Source organism: Tasmannia lanceolata, unplaced genomic scaffold (genome assembly GCF_043159265.1).
Source record: "Tasmannia lanceolata isolate RefF3 unplaced genomic scaffold, GAP_Taslan_0.1 ptg000019l, whole genome shotgun sequence".
Lineage (NCBI taxonomy): Eukaryota > Viridiplantae > Streptophyta > Magnoliopsida > Canellales > Winteraceae > Tasmannia > Tasmannia lanceolata.
Window position 1 is genome coordinate 26,258,707 of NW_027518696.1, and position 17,384 is coordinate 26,276,090.

Here is a 17,384-nt window from a genome sequence, read left to right on the forward strand (position 1 = left end):
ATAATTTCAAGTTAAACTTATCCAGCAGCCTGCCCAATAAATATATAACAGTATGTTGAAATCAAAATAATAAAAAAACACCTGAAAATTCCTACAAATTTCTTTGCCAAAAACCCTTTTGTAAACCATATCACAATCTTTATAGATGGCAAATATGGCTTCAAAGAAAATAGCAATTTGTAAAACTCGCTGAGCATTAAAAATTATCTGTCTGATATTTATCCTTCAACAGAGGGAAAAAGAGTAGTTAGGCAGCCAATCAGGATAGTTAAATTTATGTAGACAAATAGATAGCTAAATTTTCAAAAATTTCATGCACAGAAGTGTTGAGTTTTTTTTTTTTTTTTTCACTCCCCAAAAGTGTGCACCACAGTACAACAAACGCTTTGTTATGAATCTGAATCTGAAATTTCCATCGGAAACAAGCATAAAAAAATCCTATTAACAATGATAATGGTGAATTTGACCTCCGGCAGAGCTTAAAGACATGTGAACCCAACTAGGATTCCATCTTGGTCCGTTGCCATTCTTAATTTTAATTATACAATATTTTCTGTCACTGGATGGTCAGTTCAGAAAGCCCCATATTTCCATCCATCTTTCTGCAGACATAAATATAGTGAGAATCTGGATCTTCCAAAACAAAACCTGCGGGAAGCCGACCATTCTCTGTAATTGGAACAGGTTCCATGAATGTCTTTGACGACGAACTACTACCTACTGGCCTTTGGAATCCTGGTCTGGCTGCATAAACCAATTCATCGTGTCATTGCCACCCATCCAATGCATCAAAAACAAGTTTAAATATAGGTTCTTGTGATCAACCACCCTTGTTCAGTTGTTATTACTGTTATGCTATATCTTAACAAGGTCAGTGGATCATATCAGCTTGTATGAAATACACTAAAAACATATAGGAATATTTCTAAATGAGGGAAAAATGAACCACATGGTGTCTGGAGTCCGGTTTTTTCCAAAGAAATGTAATGGCAGAAGAGCAGATAGGGAAAAGTTTCTCAATGATTCAAACCATTTATTTGTAAACAGGCAGTTCAGACAGAACGCAACAGTTTAAAGACACCAGAAATTGAAGGGTTAAGATCTATGATTTGTGGACATGGACACGAGTGTCGCGTGTTGACACGGACACAGTGTCGGACACGGCGAACTACCAAAATTTAGAGACGGGGACACGCCTAAAATAGAAAGTACATATAATCATGATTTGTGGACACAGATTCGTGTGCCGAGTTTCGACACGGATATTGTGGATCTAACATGGCAACCCCAAAAATCTAGAAATAGTGTTACACTCATTCACATACATACATATAAAGTTATTGACAGTTCTAGCAGTACACTTAGAAGCTAGGAAGCACGGGTGCTCTCCCGAGGCTCCCGCACCCGCACCCGCACCCGACACGTATGGTGTGCGGGTATGTCCGGGGTACGTACCCCATTTTAAAAAGAAAAAAAAAAACTAGTTTTGGTGGTTGGCTGCGTGTCGGGTGCGCACCACACGTACCCGACACGTCCTGCTTCTTCCTGCTGCTTCTCTTTCCTCTCCTGTACTTCTCTCTACTTTCCTGTACTCGGTATTTGCATGTAATCCATTTACTTAAGATTTACTTGTAAATAACGGAATACCCCCTATTTGGATTTATTAAAAATAGTTTCAAGACCCAAATCTAAAAGGAAAAAAAGTCAACTCTCCTGTTCTAGTACAAAATTCAAAGAAAAAGGGTTGGATCAAAATTTTAACTTTCTTAACTTTCAAACGGTGGGCTATTTTTCAAATTTTAAAAATTCATAAAATCTATCGTTTCCAAACATTATTAAATCCCAAAAGTCCGGTAAAAAAAATCTCATAATTTGGTCTCTAAAAATTATTCATCTTGTCAGGCACTGGTCAACTCACTGGTGACAGACTTTTTTTTCTAATGAATGATGTATTGATGCCTCATGTCATGAAATATGGAACTTAATCACTTATGAAATGAAGAGTAATATTAGAATTTTCCATTTCGGTGATGTTATTGTTATTTGATTGCTCTACAATTTTTTTTTTTAATTTTTATAAATATATAATAAAATAGGGAAAGGTGTGCGTACTCGGTCGAGTAGATAAGCTTATCTACTCGGTCGGGTTAAAAACAGTGGGGGCATTTTTGGGGTGATCCAAACCATTCATTTGAAAGGCCCTTACCTAGATAGGGTGTCCACAAAAAATCAGCCCCATAGGATCATCCTAACCCATCCAACAGTGGAGGGAAAAATGGGCAGATTTGTGGACAAGCTGTGTTTGTCCATTTTTCCCCATTTTTCCCTCCACTGTTGCATGGGTTAGGACGATCCTATGGGGCTGATTTTTTGTGGAAACCCTATCTAGGTAAGGGCCTTTCAAATGAATGGTTTGGATCACCCCAAAAATATGGGCCCCACTGTTTTTAACCCGACCGAGTAGATAAGCTTATCTACTCGACCGAGTACGCACACCTTTCCCAATAAAATATTAAAATATATTATTATATTCAGCGTACCCCAACGTACCCGCACCCGGTTTTTTTGGCAAATCACGTACCCGTGTTGTGTCGTACCCGCACCCCGTACCCGTATCCGTGCTTCATAGCTTAGAAGTGTCAAAAGGAGTGTCGACACATGTGGACACGGGTGGCGTGTCAGACACGACACGACACGTGTGTCGGCCAAATCATAGGTTAAGATTTTCTGGTGCAGGAGATTTTGGCATGTGACCGACCCAATGTACGGCCCAGAAGATGACTGGTTTGTATCAGCAAACCACTTGACCCCACCTGTATTGTTGTGTAATTCTGCAGGAATAAGGGACAAGCAAGAATAAGATGGCAAAGATTTTGAATGATTTGAACTGGACCAGATTGAAGAATCTCACGAACAGTTTATTTGTGCCACTGTCGAGAAAAATCGAAGGAGATTCCAGGGGCCAGAGATTGCCCCACAAACAAAGAAGCTCCCTCCCCTCCCCTCCCCCTCTGCTTGACATCAAAGGAGATTCCAGAAATGTTGTATCCTCGCCAACTGGAAAATTGATTGTGCCTTGGCATCTGTATGGTATTATCAACGATATAAAGGATTTGTGTATTGTATGTAATGAAACCCACATACCCCGCATTGCTAATGATATGGCTGACTTGCCAAGGGGGAGTTGGGAGGGACCTTTTGTTTGTGGGACAATCTCTGCCCCGTGTAATTTCTGTTTTATTTTTATTTATTTATTTTTTGAAAATTGACTTTTACTAACCCATATAAATACAAAAGGGGACAAGGTGTCCCCCAAAACAGTATATGGGCACATGTGTCCCGCAAGGATTACATCGCTGTGAATGGAAAAATAACAAATTAGTAACCCAATCCATCTCCATTCCTCATAACTGGCAGTGGAATGTTGATAGACATCGATGCCAGCAATACTCCTTGTTTTGCCAATCCATCTGCCGTTTCATTTGCCGTACGCCTTTGATGCTCAATTTTTGGGCGGATCAGTCGTACCAAATCCTTGATTTCTGCAATGTAATTGTGAAGCCGCCAAGGTTCTTTCGTATCATCCTCTGCCTATGCTATCGTGTTATGAGTCTCCCTCCACGATAAGTGGTTTGGAAATATACTTGAGAACCATTTAAGCCCAAACAGTAGAGCTCTAAGCTTGGCATCATTTGCGTCGCAAATTCCCACCGGTCCCGAATATGACATCACAATTCTTCCACTCACATCCCGTATTACACCACCAATTCCAGCCTTTCCAGGGTTACCTATTGAGCTTCCATCAAAATTCAGCTTCATCCATCCCATCGGTGGAGCCTCCCATTTGGGAGTGATCTTAGACACGAATTTCCTTTCCCATATAACCGCCCTCCAATTCCTCAATATTTCCACCAGCTCATACGAGAGTACGAGACCCCTCTACAATCTATGTGATTAACTCGATCTTCACTTCAATACTAATCCTTTCCAAAAAAAATTTCCTTGTCGCCAAAGATCTGATTGTTCCTCTCCTTCCTTCCATATGTTCCATATGAGAACATATGGGAGAAGTTCCCACATTATCTGACCAGTTTCCCCAAAAACACCACCAGACCAATCGAGCAAGACCCTACCAATAGATTTTGGAAACACCCAGGCCACACCGAATGAGTTTAGCATACCTGTCCAAATCCGGAATGTGATCAGGCACTGAAGAAGAAGATGATCAAGGGTCTCCTCCGCCTGCTTGAACAAAACACACCTGCTAGCCATATGAAATTTTCTCCTCGAGTCAGTCACAGACTCACAGGTGTTGATTCCTTTGTGTACTACCGTCCATGCGAAGGCTATAACTCTTGGTGGAGCCAAGATTTCCAAATGCGAGCTCTCCGCGATGCTTTTTTGCTATTGTCATTCAATGACGAGAAAAAAGATTTTACGGAGAACTCACCATGCGTTTAGGGTATCCATACTCTTTCATCTAGTTCAAATGGAGAGCAATAATGGGAATTGAGAAAGCAAGGAGTGATGCAAAATTAACGATTTCATCGTCCTTTAAGTCTCTTCGAAGCCTGATGTCTCAAAATATCTGCCCATCTTCCACGTCCCGCACCATATAGTCAGATACTTTGGCTTCAGTATTGATAGCAAGAATAAACAGATTAGGAAAGGCATCCCTTAGCCGCTTCTCCCCCACCCATAAATCCATCCAGAAATGTACTTCGTTGCCCCTACCCACTCTGAAACGTACCAGTGCTTCAAATTCTTCCTTTGATGAGCAAATTGACCGCCATGCTCCCGACCCCTTAACGGCTGCCGGAGTCCTAGCATTCCATTCACCCCAAAGCTTCCCATTATTTATTCCTGATTACACAATGCCAGAGAGCCTCTTTTTCAGTGCCTTACCGCCATAGCCACTTTCCCATTAAAGACTTGTTTCGCAACCTCAGTCTTCCGATTCCAAGTCCCCCATGTTTCTTCAATTTGGACACCCTATTCCAGTTCATTAAGTGCTTCCCACAGGAAATCTCTCTGCAGTTTTTTTATTCTTTGAGCGGCCTTAGTTGGAATTTTGAAAAGGGACATGAAATACACTGGCATATTGGCTAGCGCGGCCTTAATTAACGTGATCCTACCACCAAACGAAATGTACCTTTTCTTCCATGTGGCAAGTTTCCTTTCTATCCTCCACCACTGGATCCCATAGCGCAGTCGACGGAATTCCATATCCAGAGGAAAACCCAAATATGTAATAGGTATATTACCATAATCACATCCGATAATTGCAGCATATTTCTTCATTGTGTCTTCTTGCAGGTTAATTCCAGCCATTACGCTTTTGGAGAAGTTGATTTTTAATCCAGATACGATTTCGGACCATCTGAACACCCTTCTTACATTCCGAACAAATGTCTCATCATCCTCAATAAATATCACTGTGTCGTCTGCAAATTGAAGGTGAGAAACTGCGTCAGAGTCGTTACTTGTTTTCAAACCTTTAATGTAACCTCTTGTTTCAGCTCTAGAAATCATCAAGCTCAGAATCTCCACCACCATTATAAATAGATACAGCGAAAGTGGGTCACCCTGTCTCAGTCCTCTGCTGTTTTTGTAATATCCCTCCGCTGTCCCATTAAACAGGACCAAGAATGATGACGATGAAATAGAAGACCTAATCCATTTTTTCCATATCGACCCAAACCCCATTTTCTGTTGCCCGAAGTCCAGAACCTCCCAATCGACATGATCGTATGCCTTCTCAATATCGATCTTTATAAGAAGCCCACTTTTTCCATTTCTCGACTGAATCTATGACTTCATTAGCAATAAGCATCCCATCCAGGATTTGTCTTCTTTCAACGAACGCACCTTGAAATTTCGATATCAGGTCCCCCATTACAACTTTAAGCCGTCGTGACAGTATTTTGGAGATAATCTTTGACACGCTGTGAATTAGGCTGATCGGATGGAAATCCTTGAGTCCAATGATCCCATTTCTCTTGGGGAGTAGAGAGTTATAAAAGTAGTATTTGCCTCCTAATTCAGTATGCCAGGCTGATGGAACTCATGAACAAATCCCATTACATCATTCTTAATGGTTCCCCAATAGTTTTGATAGAAATCCATTGGAAAACCGTCTGGTCCGGGCACCTTATCTGTTTCCATCAAAATGATTGCTCTTTCGACTTCTTCCTCCGAGAAGCTTCTTTCCATGTGTATGGCCTGTGATTGAGAAATCGAAGGAAACTCCATACCGTCAATTTTGGGTCGCCATTCATACTCTTGTTTATTCCACCAAAATTTGATAGGTTTGCGTATATTTGCCATCCTGTGGAAAAATTTTGAATTGCAATCCCCCTCTTTCAGCCCGAAGAGCGCGCGATTTTTGTCTCCACCGAATCTCCTCTCTTCGTAATATTTCTTCATGTTCCTCCATGTTAAAGTATAAAAGATAAATAACGCCTTTCTCCAACAGCTTAAGCTTTTGGAGAAGTTGGTAAGTTAACATGGTATCAGAGCCAATGGGCTGGTCCTTCAAGAAGGAAAGAAGAAGAGTTTATCTCGCTCTATGCCATCATCTCTTTCTCTCGTATCTTGTTTTTCTCTCTTTATCTCCTTATAGTGTCATCTCAAATCTTCCCTATGATCTCTCTCCTCTACCGTCTCTCTTGTATTTCTCTATTGTTGTTTCAAACCCCTAAAATCTCTCTCGGTATTTTCAGTGTCGTCGTTTCTCTCTCGGCAAGTCTATTTTCCTCGGCCATATTTACTCTCTTTCTCTTGTTTGGGTTGCCGTATGGAGTGTTGTCTTCTTGTCTTTCATCCTTATTTTGTTTTTCCCCATCTATATTTGTTGTATTTCATGTCTTTTGTCTTTCTCTCCAAGGTACGCACCAAGTGTTTGATAAAATGTCTCAAAGGGGTTTTGTGCCTTGAAAGTCTTCTTTTTGTTTCAAGTTGAAGGCCTTTGGCCTCAACTTGAGGGGGAATATTGTCTTGTATTGTTTTTCTTGTTATCTTGTATTGTTTATTGTGGTTCTCTTATTTTTTTGTGTTGATGTTATCTCTTTCTTTACATTGTCTTCTATGTATTGATTTCTGTCTTTTATGTAATTCTTCAAGGTGCACACCAAGTGTTTGCTCAAATGTCTAAAAGTGTAGTGCCTTGTTTCTCTTCGTTTCTTTGTCTTCTTCAAGGTGCACACCAAGTATTCGATGAAATGTCCGAGAGAGGTGTGGTGTTTTGCTTGTCTTTTTTTTATTTTTATTGCAAGTCAAAGGTATTTGACCTTCAACTTGAGGGGGAGTGTTCTCATGTTGTTCTCATGTAGTTCTTTGTGTCTTTTCTTGGTGGAGTGTCGTACTATTGTTGTCTTCTTGAGGGAGTTTTGCTATGTTGTTATGTTGTCTTTTCTTGAGGGAGAGTGTTATCGTCTTCTCTTTATGTTATTTGTTTGTCCCTTTGGTGATTATTATCGTCTTTCTTGTTTTCATGTCTCTTCGTGTTGTCCGGCTTTATGCCTTACCTCTTCGTTTGTCTTGATATTGTCCTCATTGTCTAGTCAACTCTAGGTTCATGTAGTTTCGCACGAGGGGGAGTGTTGTTGTGCTCCTTAGTCAGTCTATATCTTCTCAGCTTTATGCCTTATCCCCTCTTTTCCAGGCGATAGCTTCCATATCCAATGTTGGTCAGCTCTCTTACAGACAACGGTCTTTTTCTGTCGACCTCTCATTAGGCGACGATGTTTATGCCGTCGACCTTCTTTCTAGACGATGGTTTCCCTATTGTTGGTTGGTTATCTTCTCCCTCCTTTTCCGAGCGATGGCTTCCATATCCATCGTTAGTTGGCTCTCTGACTGGCGATGGTCTTTTTCTGTCGACCTCTCTTTTCCGGGCGATGGTTTCCCCATCGTTGGTCGGCTCTTTTCAGGCGACGATGTTCATCCCGTCGACCTTGTCTCCAGGCGATGGTGTCCCCATCGTTGGTTGGTTATCTTCCTCTTCTTATCTTCAGGCGACAATGTTCATGCCGTCGACCTTGTCACCAAACGATAGTTTGCTCATCGCTGGTTAGTTATCCTCTTCCTATCTTCTTCTCTATTCAGACAACAATGTTAATGCCGTCGACCTAGTCTTGAGAGGATGGTTTCACCATCGTTAGTTGGTTATCCTTTTTCTCTTTATCCCTTCTCTCCAGGCGACAGTTTCCCCGTTGACCTTGTCTCTGATGGTTTCCCCATTGGTTGTTATCCTCTTCACTAGGCGTTATGCTGCTTCGCCAATGTTCGTTGTGCGCACCTTTGGTGTGCCCCTTTTGCTTGTTGGATTGTAGTTGTTCTTGCCATGGCACCTCCATTGCTCTCGATAGGTGGATCTGTTTGTTGTGCTCTCATTCAGGGAGAGGCCCTGTTTGATCGCTCTCGCTGTTGTGCTATTTCAGGGGAGCTGCTCTTTTTGATGGACATTGATCTCGATGTTGTTTTATTGTGGCCATTGCTGTCATTTTTAGTATTATGATTTCATTATGTATTTACCACACCAGCTTGAGGAGTGTTATACCAAGCTGGATGTGTGTATGAGCTTATTGTACTTTTTGTTATTTTTAGTTGTTGCAATCTCCTTTGTACCAAGCTGGAGTTCCCCTAGTATATACACTCCAGCTTGAGGGGGGAGTGTTGAATAACATGTTGTAGAGTAGTTTAGTCATTACCTCTAGTATAGAGGGTATTGTAGTCTTTGTACTCACTTGCCCTATTTGGGCCTATATATACATTGTATGTGTGTAGAGCGCTCCCTAGTGGAGACTCTCCATCTTTCACTCCTCTTCTTCTTCCTCTCTTTCTCTAATCCTAACCTCATTTCTAACATGACTTACCAACTTCTCCAAAAGCTTAAGCTGTTGGAGAGAGGCGTTATTTATCTTTTATACTTTAACACTCCCCCGCACGTGTGGCCCACATGGCAAACACGTGGCACATGTGGTCCCACTTTGGGCCGACCATCACATGTGGATTTTTGCTATCCGGGAGGTTTGAACTCGAAGTTGGTAATGTAACATGGTATCAGAGCCATAGGTCTCAAGTTCAAACCTCTTGGATAGCAAAAATCCACATGCGATGGTCGGCCCAAAGTGGGACCACATGTGCCACGTGTTTGCCATGTGGGCCACACGTGTGGGGGAGTGTTAAAGTATAAAAGATAAATAACGCCCGTCTCCAATAGCTTAAGCTTTTGGAGAAGTTGGTTAGTTAACACTCCATAAGCCGTAGCCTTTCCAATTTTTCATCTGTCTTTAGTTGTGTGCTTTCTTCTTTGATTTCCAGATTTTGTAGCATAAACATAAGTTCATCTTTTCTACGGTTCTTAGCATCATCCTCAGATTTTTGCCATTCACGAATTTTTTGCTTTAGAGCTTTTAGCTTCTTGCAGAAGATAAAACCTTTCCACCCTTCAACATGCACCTCGTTCCACCATGCACAAATCTTTTCATCAAATCCTGGATACGTTGCATGGATTCGGATTCGGATTCGTGTGTCAGGATCCGACACGGATTCGAGGTGTCGGATTCTGCAAACCACAAAAATTAGGATTCGGATTCAGTAATTTAAAATAAAATAAAATTTTAAAAAATAAAAATAAATTATTTTTAAAAAAAAATTTAGATATATATATAAATTTTGAGGATGAAGGGTTGAGGCCTTAGAGTTTTTATTAAAAGAGTCGAAGAAGAGGGAAGGAAGGGGGTTGATGTTCAAGGTTCGAGGTGCTAGGATTTTTATTAAAAGAGTACGGGTTGTGCTTTCATATAAAAAAAGTTAAGGAAACATGTTTAAAGGGAAAATATACAGGATTCGCATTTTAAAAGAGATAATGATGAATCAAATTCGCCCGAAAAAATAGGATTCGTTCGGGACACGGCTATGCCAAGAATCTGGGTGTGTCCCACGTGAATCCATGTCCGATTAGCGTGGGGAGACGTGTCAGCACGAATTCGGCATAAGGGGACAAAGAATCCTTGCAACACAGAATCCTGGTATTTCGTCAAACCCTGTAATTTCTGTTTTATGTTTTGGTTTCTTTTGTTGTTTTTAACAAATTTGATAACCGTTACAAAAGTTTATAAAATAAGTCCATTTTGGTACCATCAAAACTTAGTATGATTGGTATGGCCTAGCCATTAACCATGTTCATCAAACTTGTTGTCAGTAATAAGAAGTTATTTCATCGAGGTTTAAATCCAATGATCGCAGTACGATAGTAACCTTCCTATCTGCACATCTTAGTACGATATTAACCTTCCTATTTGCACAATTCCCTTTATTGAATAACTAGGATTATTGACTAGCGCCACAAAAAGTTACTGCCTTTTCTTTTCCATTTGCACAGTTGCCTGGTGTGTTGAGCCTCGTCGTGACTAGTAAGGCACAGGAAGGAGTTCACCGCCGTTGGGTCAAAACGGCCTTGAGGAGAGATCAACCGAGTTCTCTTAGGAGTTCGGTAACAGATCAAATGGGATCGTGATCGGTAAGAAATCTCTTTTAATTTTATTTTCGCATGCCATTTTCTTCATATCCGGCTATTGTTTCTCTTACATATTCGTCTACCTATTCCCCACTATTCATCGGTGTTCACTTCTTTCACAGAAGGAAGCCTTGTTTCTTTTCATCTTCCCTCTCTCGTCAACCCGTTATAAACTGGTTAACAACCCATATAGTCTTCCGTTCTAATACCTTTATCTTTTGTAACACCCGTTCCCCACCCCCTAGTACGTGGGGTTAGTTTGGTCATTTTATGCAACCCTATGTCACCATATATAAATATATCATATTTCGTGTGGGAAAGAGAGACGACAAACTCTCTCATTCACACCTTCTCCATATTCTCTCGTATCTCCTTCACTTCTTCATCTCTACTAATCATCATTGTATAATGTAACATGCTATCAGAGCATCGGGTTGAAGATCAAGAATTCCCTCCATGAAGGTGAAGATACAATTTCTACTTCCTAACCTACCCCTAACCCTAGCTGGACTCTTTCCAAATCTCCAAATTCAAATCCCTAAATTCCCAAACCCATAACCACCACCACCAGAAGTGACAGACATCAAATCCACAATCCCCAAAACATATATGCGCACCCTACAAACCCAAAATATATCGCATACCCTAGAAACCCCAAATATATATGTGCATGCCCTAGAAACCCATTTCTTTGTGATTTTACATCATCCAAATCCTGATCGCACCCCTAAACCCTAGTCGCATCATCCAAACCCTAATGCGCACCACCCAAAAGTTTTTGTTATCCCCTCCAGCCCACTTGCACCTTATTATTCCCACCCAAACAGAGCCATACCCTCCCAGAACACCTTTTCTTTGGATTTTTACCACTCGCGACCCGCTATTTCCCCACGCCTTCTATCCTAAGCTTGTTGTACCACCATTAAACCTACCTTAAACCCTCTAATACTAACCCTAACCCATTCTTCAATAGAAATCAACCCCTAAACTTACTTTAATTTACTTCCATCTCTTTGTCTTAATGTTCTAAACACCTATTCTTCGATCTTTATCATCTCGTGGCTGGTTTCGGGCAATTGTCTGGTGCTTTTCTTTGTTGGTGGTGGATGTTTGTGGAGTTGTTGCCCATTTCTATCCCGGAACCGTGTATTAATGTGTGAGAGAGCATCTGTGAATGTTCTTTGTTGGTAGCCTATTTGTGATTTGGTGGTGATCAGTTGTTGGTGATGTTTGTCATTGGTTCATTGTTGGATTTAGTGATATTGGTGGTCGTTGTTGGGTTGTTGGTGATATTGGTTTGTTGTTGGTGGCTTGCTTTTCAGTGAAGTTCATCATTGATATTATGTTAGTAGTAGATGTGGGGCTGGTTGATGGTTTGCTGCCCTCTTGTTGGATTTCATAGAGTTGTTGGTGGGTTTTATGCGGTTTGATAGTTGATTAGTTTCAGTGGTGGTTGGTGATATGTAGATTCTTCGTGCTATTTGTAGTAGTTGTGGAAATTCGGTATGACGACCCCTTCCTCCTCCACAGTGACTCCTGGGTCTTCTACGACCCTCCATGTGGTTCCGATGACTTCGATCAAATTGAATGGCAAGAACTATCCTGCGTGGTCTCGATCTATTCAGATCTACGTTAAAGCCCAAGGGGAAACAAGTTATTTTACATTGGCTCCTCCATCATTAGAAAGTAAGGAATATGTTCAACGGCAGCAGGAGGATGCACACATTCAGAATCTCCTCTTTCATTGCAGAACACATGATGTTCCTTGACACGGCCAAAGAGATCTGGGATCATGCTAAAACATTGTATTCAGGTGATAACAATCTGAAGCGGATTTCTGACACTTACTCGGCTCTACGACATCTAAAGCGTAGTGATCGTGCGGTATCTGATTACTATTCCGAGTTTGTTCACCTTTGTGGGCAACTTGACACATTCCAGCCCTTCTCTATTGATCCCGACGTCTTAGCCAAGCAAAAAAGTGACTTGAGGGTTGTTTAGTCCCTAGATGGTTTGGGCGGTGATTTTTTACTGATTCACCAGCAGATTATCGAGCAGGATTATTAATCGTCCCTCATAGAGACATTCTCTCATGTTCAGCGTGCTATGGGGATAGAGGTTCCTAATGATTCCTCCGTCGAGCGTTCAGATCTTGCAGTGCATACTGGTTCAGGTCGTGGTAAACGTGGCAGCCGTGGTCGTGGTCGTGGTTATAGAGATTCAGGGGGAGGCTGCGGAATTGGTGGTCGTGGATCATGTTACTGTACACATGTGGCTATGAGGGTCATACTGTAGACTTTTGCGACGATTTACATCCAAAGCTGCAACCCTCTCATGATGCTCATCATCTTTCTGAAGTGCCTACTTCTACCTCCGCTGAGGCCCTCGCAGCTTACTCCTTCCGACACACTAGTTATTTCACACACTGCATATGAGGCTCTTTTCCTCTCACAAGCTCAGGGAAGTTCAGTCATTGCCGTTGTTGCTAAGGTAGCACCCCATCCTGCTCTCTTAGCCGTTCCAATTCTTGGCTTATTTACTCTAGGGCCTCTCATCATATGACTGATAACAATAGTCTTAGTTCCGTTGCGCCTAATTTTGCCAGTACTTCTGTCACCCTGGAAAATGGAACGAGATGTCTTATTTCTGGTACAGGATACACAGCACTTGGCCCTGATTTTTCTCTTTCTTCTATCTTATGTGTTCCCGGTTTTTCTTATAGTTTACTTTCTGTTAGTCAAATTAATCGCCATCTACAATGTTCTGTAACATTTTTTCCATCCTATTGTGTCTTTCAGGAACTTACGACTAAGAGGAGGATTGGCTAGGGCCATGAGGCAAATGGCATATACTACTTTGACAGTGCACCTTCATTCTTGGCCTTGAGCGCTTCTGTTGATTCATTCATCTAGCATTGTCGCCTTAGTCACCCTCCAGTGGATCGCCTTCAGCATTCCTTCATCGTGTCTTGCCCTATTAGTTCTTTTCAGTGTGAGTCGTGTCAGTATTGAAAACACCATCGTGTTTCCCTTCCGTCTAGGTTAGTCAGTCATGTGTCTAGTCCATTTGAGCTTGTTCATTCGAATATTTTGGGTCCCTGTAGAACTCCTTCATTATTTGGACATCATTATTTTATTGTATTTGCAGATGATTATTCACGAATGACTTGGTTATATGAAATAAAATATCATTAGTTTTTAATGTGTTTTGTTCCTTTTATGCCGAGATATCTACACGGTACTCTTGTTCCATAAAGTGCTTGAGAACAGATAATGCCCGTGAATATTTTCTACTTCTAGTGGATTTCAGCATTCTCTCTCTAGTCATGGCATTTTACATCAATCATCATGTACCCATACTTCTCAGCAAAATGGTGTTGCTAAGAGTAAGCTTAGATATTTAGTAGATATGACACGCACTCTCTTATTCCATATGCATGTTCCAAAGATTTACTGGGCCTGACGCTGTTCTTACTTCATGTTTTGTAGCGAACCGTCTACCCTCCTCTGTCCTCCAAAATAGGTCACCATTTTCCATTTTACATCGGTCGGGGAATCCCTTTCCTTTAGTTTCCAGAGTGTTTTGTTGCACACGTTTCTTTCATAATCTAGCACTTGGCCTCGATGAGCTTGCTCCACATGCCATCAAGTGTATCTTCATTGGCTATTCTCGCACTCAGAAAGGCTAAAGGTGCTATAGTCCTCGAGAACACACCCTACTTTACGGAGCCTTTTACACCATCCTTACATGTACTTCCACTTCCGCTACTTGCTCTTGTTCCTCATGTATCCTCTTCATCGCCTGAAGTTAAAACTTATTCCCGACGACCTCGACAGGCTACATTATCCACATGTGCCGATGGCCCATCATGTGCCACCTCCTCCACAACCCGCTGATCCACTAACTACTCCTAAGGTAATTGTTTCATCGCCTGTGGCTGATGATGCTCCTGTGTCATCTCACACACGTTCTCATTCTACACAGCACTTTATTTCTGATGTGGTTTCTTATGCTCGAATGCCATCTACTTTTAGTTCTTTTTTGTGATATGTTTCCTCTGTCTTCTTATGCTCGAATGTCATCTACTTTTAGTTCTTTTTTGTCATCTGTTTCCTCTGTCTCTATACCTCGTACAGTTGCAGGGGCTTTAGCACATCCTGGTTGGAGAGCAGTGATGAATGCTGGATGGATGCTTTGCAAATTAATCATCCATGGCAGTTGGTTTCCCTTCCTCATGGGGCTCAGGTAGTAGACTGTAAGTTTCAAAGTGAAATGTTTACCAGATAGTACCATGGTGAGACTGAAGGCAAGCCTGGTGGAAAAAGGATACAAACAAACGTGGGAATTGATTATACAGACACGTTCTCTCCTGTTGCAAAAATCCCATCAATCAGAGTTCTTATCTCACTTGTTAATATGTCGTGTCCGCTCTTCCAATAAGATGCAAGGTTTTAAATTTCGACCAAAATCAGAAATTTCGGTCCGAAATGACAAAAATACCCCCATTTAAAGTTTTTTTTTTTTATAGGTAAGCTGGGTTTGGCTTATCGGTGTATTAATATACAAAAGAAAGATATTACAATCAAGAGCACAAACAGCTAGGGGTTGAGCCGCTAGCTCAATCGTAAAGGCTTTGCTCTTTGACCTTGAGGTTGGGGGGTTCAATCCCAGCTTACCAACCAAAAAAAAATCCCTATCTAAGGAGTTAATATACAAGAGAATGGGAAAAAAAATCTCTTGAAGCCAGGACGGGCAACCCTAACCGAAGTCCCGCTGACATGCTAATATGTGACAGGGAGAGCCCCTTCACTCAAAGAGACATCAACTGGCTGTAAAAAATAATCTAAAAATGTAGATTCCATACTGATTTTTTTTCCCCGAAAAAGCAAGGAGGACACTTTGGCCCTGGCAATGGATCCCAGGGTGCCCCTCCAATGGATCCCAAGGTGCCCTACCCATAGTTTAACATGGCGCTAGCGACTCTGCTATGGGAGGTGCCTTCGCCATTGGCAACGGATCCAATGTATATCGCAACCAAAATACCGAACTACAGCACCAATCTCAACATTGCTAAGCATGTTGAGATCATAGTTAGCAAAACATGATGCGAAATAAAAAAAACAACAAAGATGGAAAAAAGTTTGGGTTTAATGTGGCATTGGTTAAAAAATGTCATAAAAAGGTCAAATAAATAAAACCGCAAAAATTATATTGAATGAATAAAACAGGTTTAATCCATTTTGGTTTTAAAAAATGAATTAAAGAAGGCTATATCGTATACATTTATATATCTTCTTTTTTTTTTGAGACGGTATATCGTATACATTTATATATCTGTGAATGTGTATCTCTTTTTCTTTCTTTTTTTTGGTAGGTAAGGTGGGGTTGAACCTATTGAGATACAAAGCCTCAACCATTGATCTATATGCCCAACCCCCTGTGCATGTGTATCTAGGTATAAGTAAAACAAAATCCCCCCTTTCCTCTCACCCGCGACACCTCCCCCCAATCCCACGAGTCTCCCTGCCCCTCCCCTCTTTCCTGTAACATCCCCCCCGTCCCTTCCCTCATCCCGTGACCCTAACCCTATCCCTCTTATTTCCTTTTTGGATTTTCTAACCCTAACCCTAATACCACCCATACCCCATATAACACACAAAAAAAAAAACCCTATCATATGCCTTAGATCCTTTTCTGTGATTCTCTCCCCTTATTCGCGGCTCCGATCCTCGACATCTATGGCTCTCTACTTACGCCTGTTCTTCGTCATCAGAGCCGCCGTATGATATTTTTCCTCTTGACTTGTTTCCACGCTTACCTTCCTCACTGTATTTTTCTGATCGTGTGGGTATATATTTCTCCTAGTCATCTGTTGTCGTCATGGATCCCCCCCCCCTGGTCATTGTGGATCCCACTATTGGTTCGGGCACTAATGCTCGTCCCACACCCACACCTTCGACATCCTCGTCTACTACATATGTCTCATGTGGAGGGCTCATTTCCCAAATGAGTACTGTCAAACTAGATGGAACCAACTATTTGTCTTGGAAGGTAGCTGTTGAGACGTACCTTCTTGCCAGGGACAAGGTTAGTCTTAGTCGTCAGGATCCTCTCTGCTAAGGATCCCACTTATGCTCGTTGGGAGCAAGAGGATGCTTTGATTCGCACACTTTTATGGCAGAGCATGACGCCATCTATTGCTGCCATGATGATGCTTCTCCCCACCTCAAAGCAGATCTGGGATCATACCACTCTGCTCTACTCCGGGGTTGATAACCTCACACGTATCTATGCCACGTATTCTGAATGGATGCATCTTCGTTGTGGTGGCATGAGTCTTGCAACAGCTCGATGTTTGTATGCCTCTTACTTCGGACATTTCAGTTCTTCGACGTCAGCGGGATCAGCTTCGTGTGGTTCACTACCTTGATAGTTTGGGTCCCGAGTTTACCAATCTTCGTCATCAGATCATTGGTTCTGGGTCTATACCGTCTCTTATTGAGGTCTATTCCCGTGCCCAGCTAGCGAGACTACACCGGTCATTTTTCTAACACTTCTGCTTTGGCCGCCTATGATGGGAGTAATCGTTCGGTCCGTGGTGGACACTCCTTTGGCCGAGGTCGAGGACGCGGTCGTGGCGGTGGACGTGTTGGTAGTGGCCATAGCTGTCCTTTTTGTTACTCATTGTCAGCAGGAGGGCCACATGTTATACTCTTCATCGCGAGCTTCATCAATCTCACTCGGCGCACTCGACTACTGCTACTCCTTCTGAGCCATCTAGCACCTCATCCATTCTAGCTACTGCACCTATTGATGATACATTCACCTTCACGCGCACTAATTATGCGGAGCTAGAGCGCCT

General features: G+C 41.9%; 1 protein-coding gene across 1 annotated transcript in view; it reads right to left on the reverse strand.

The window, feature by feature from the left end:
• Positions 1–373: 373 nt before the first annotated feature.
• Positions 374–17,384, reverse strand: part of LOC143852743 (S-adenosyl-L-methionine-dependent methyltransferases superfamily protein) — a 58,119-nt gene continuing 41,108 nt past the window's right edge. Inside the window, exon 8 of the mRNA XM_077362319.1 lies at positions 374–744. Coding sequence (XP_077218434.1) covers positions 557–744 — 188 coding nt within the window. The 3' untranslated portion in view covers positions 374–556. The remainder of the gene's footprint in view (positions 745–17,384) is intronic.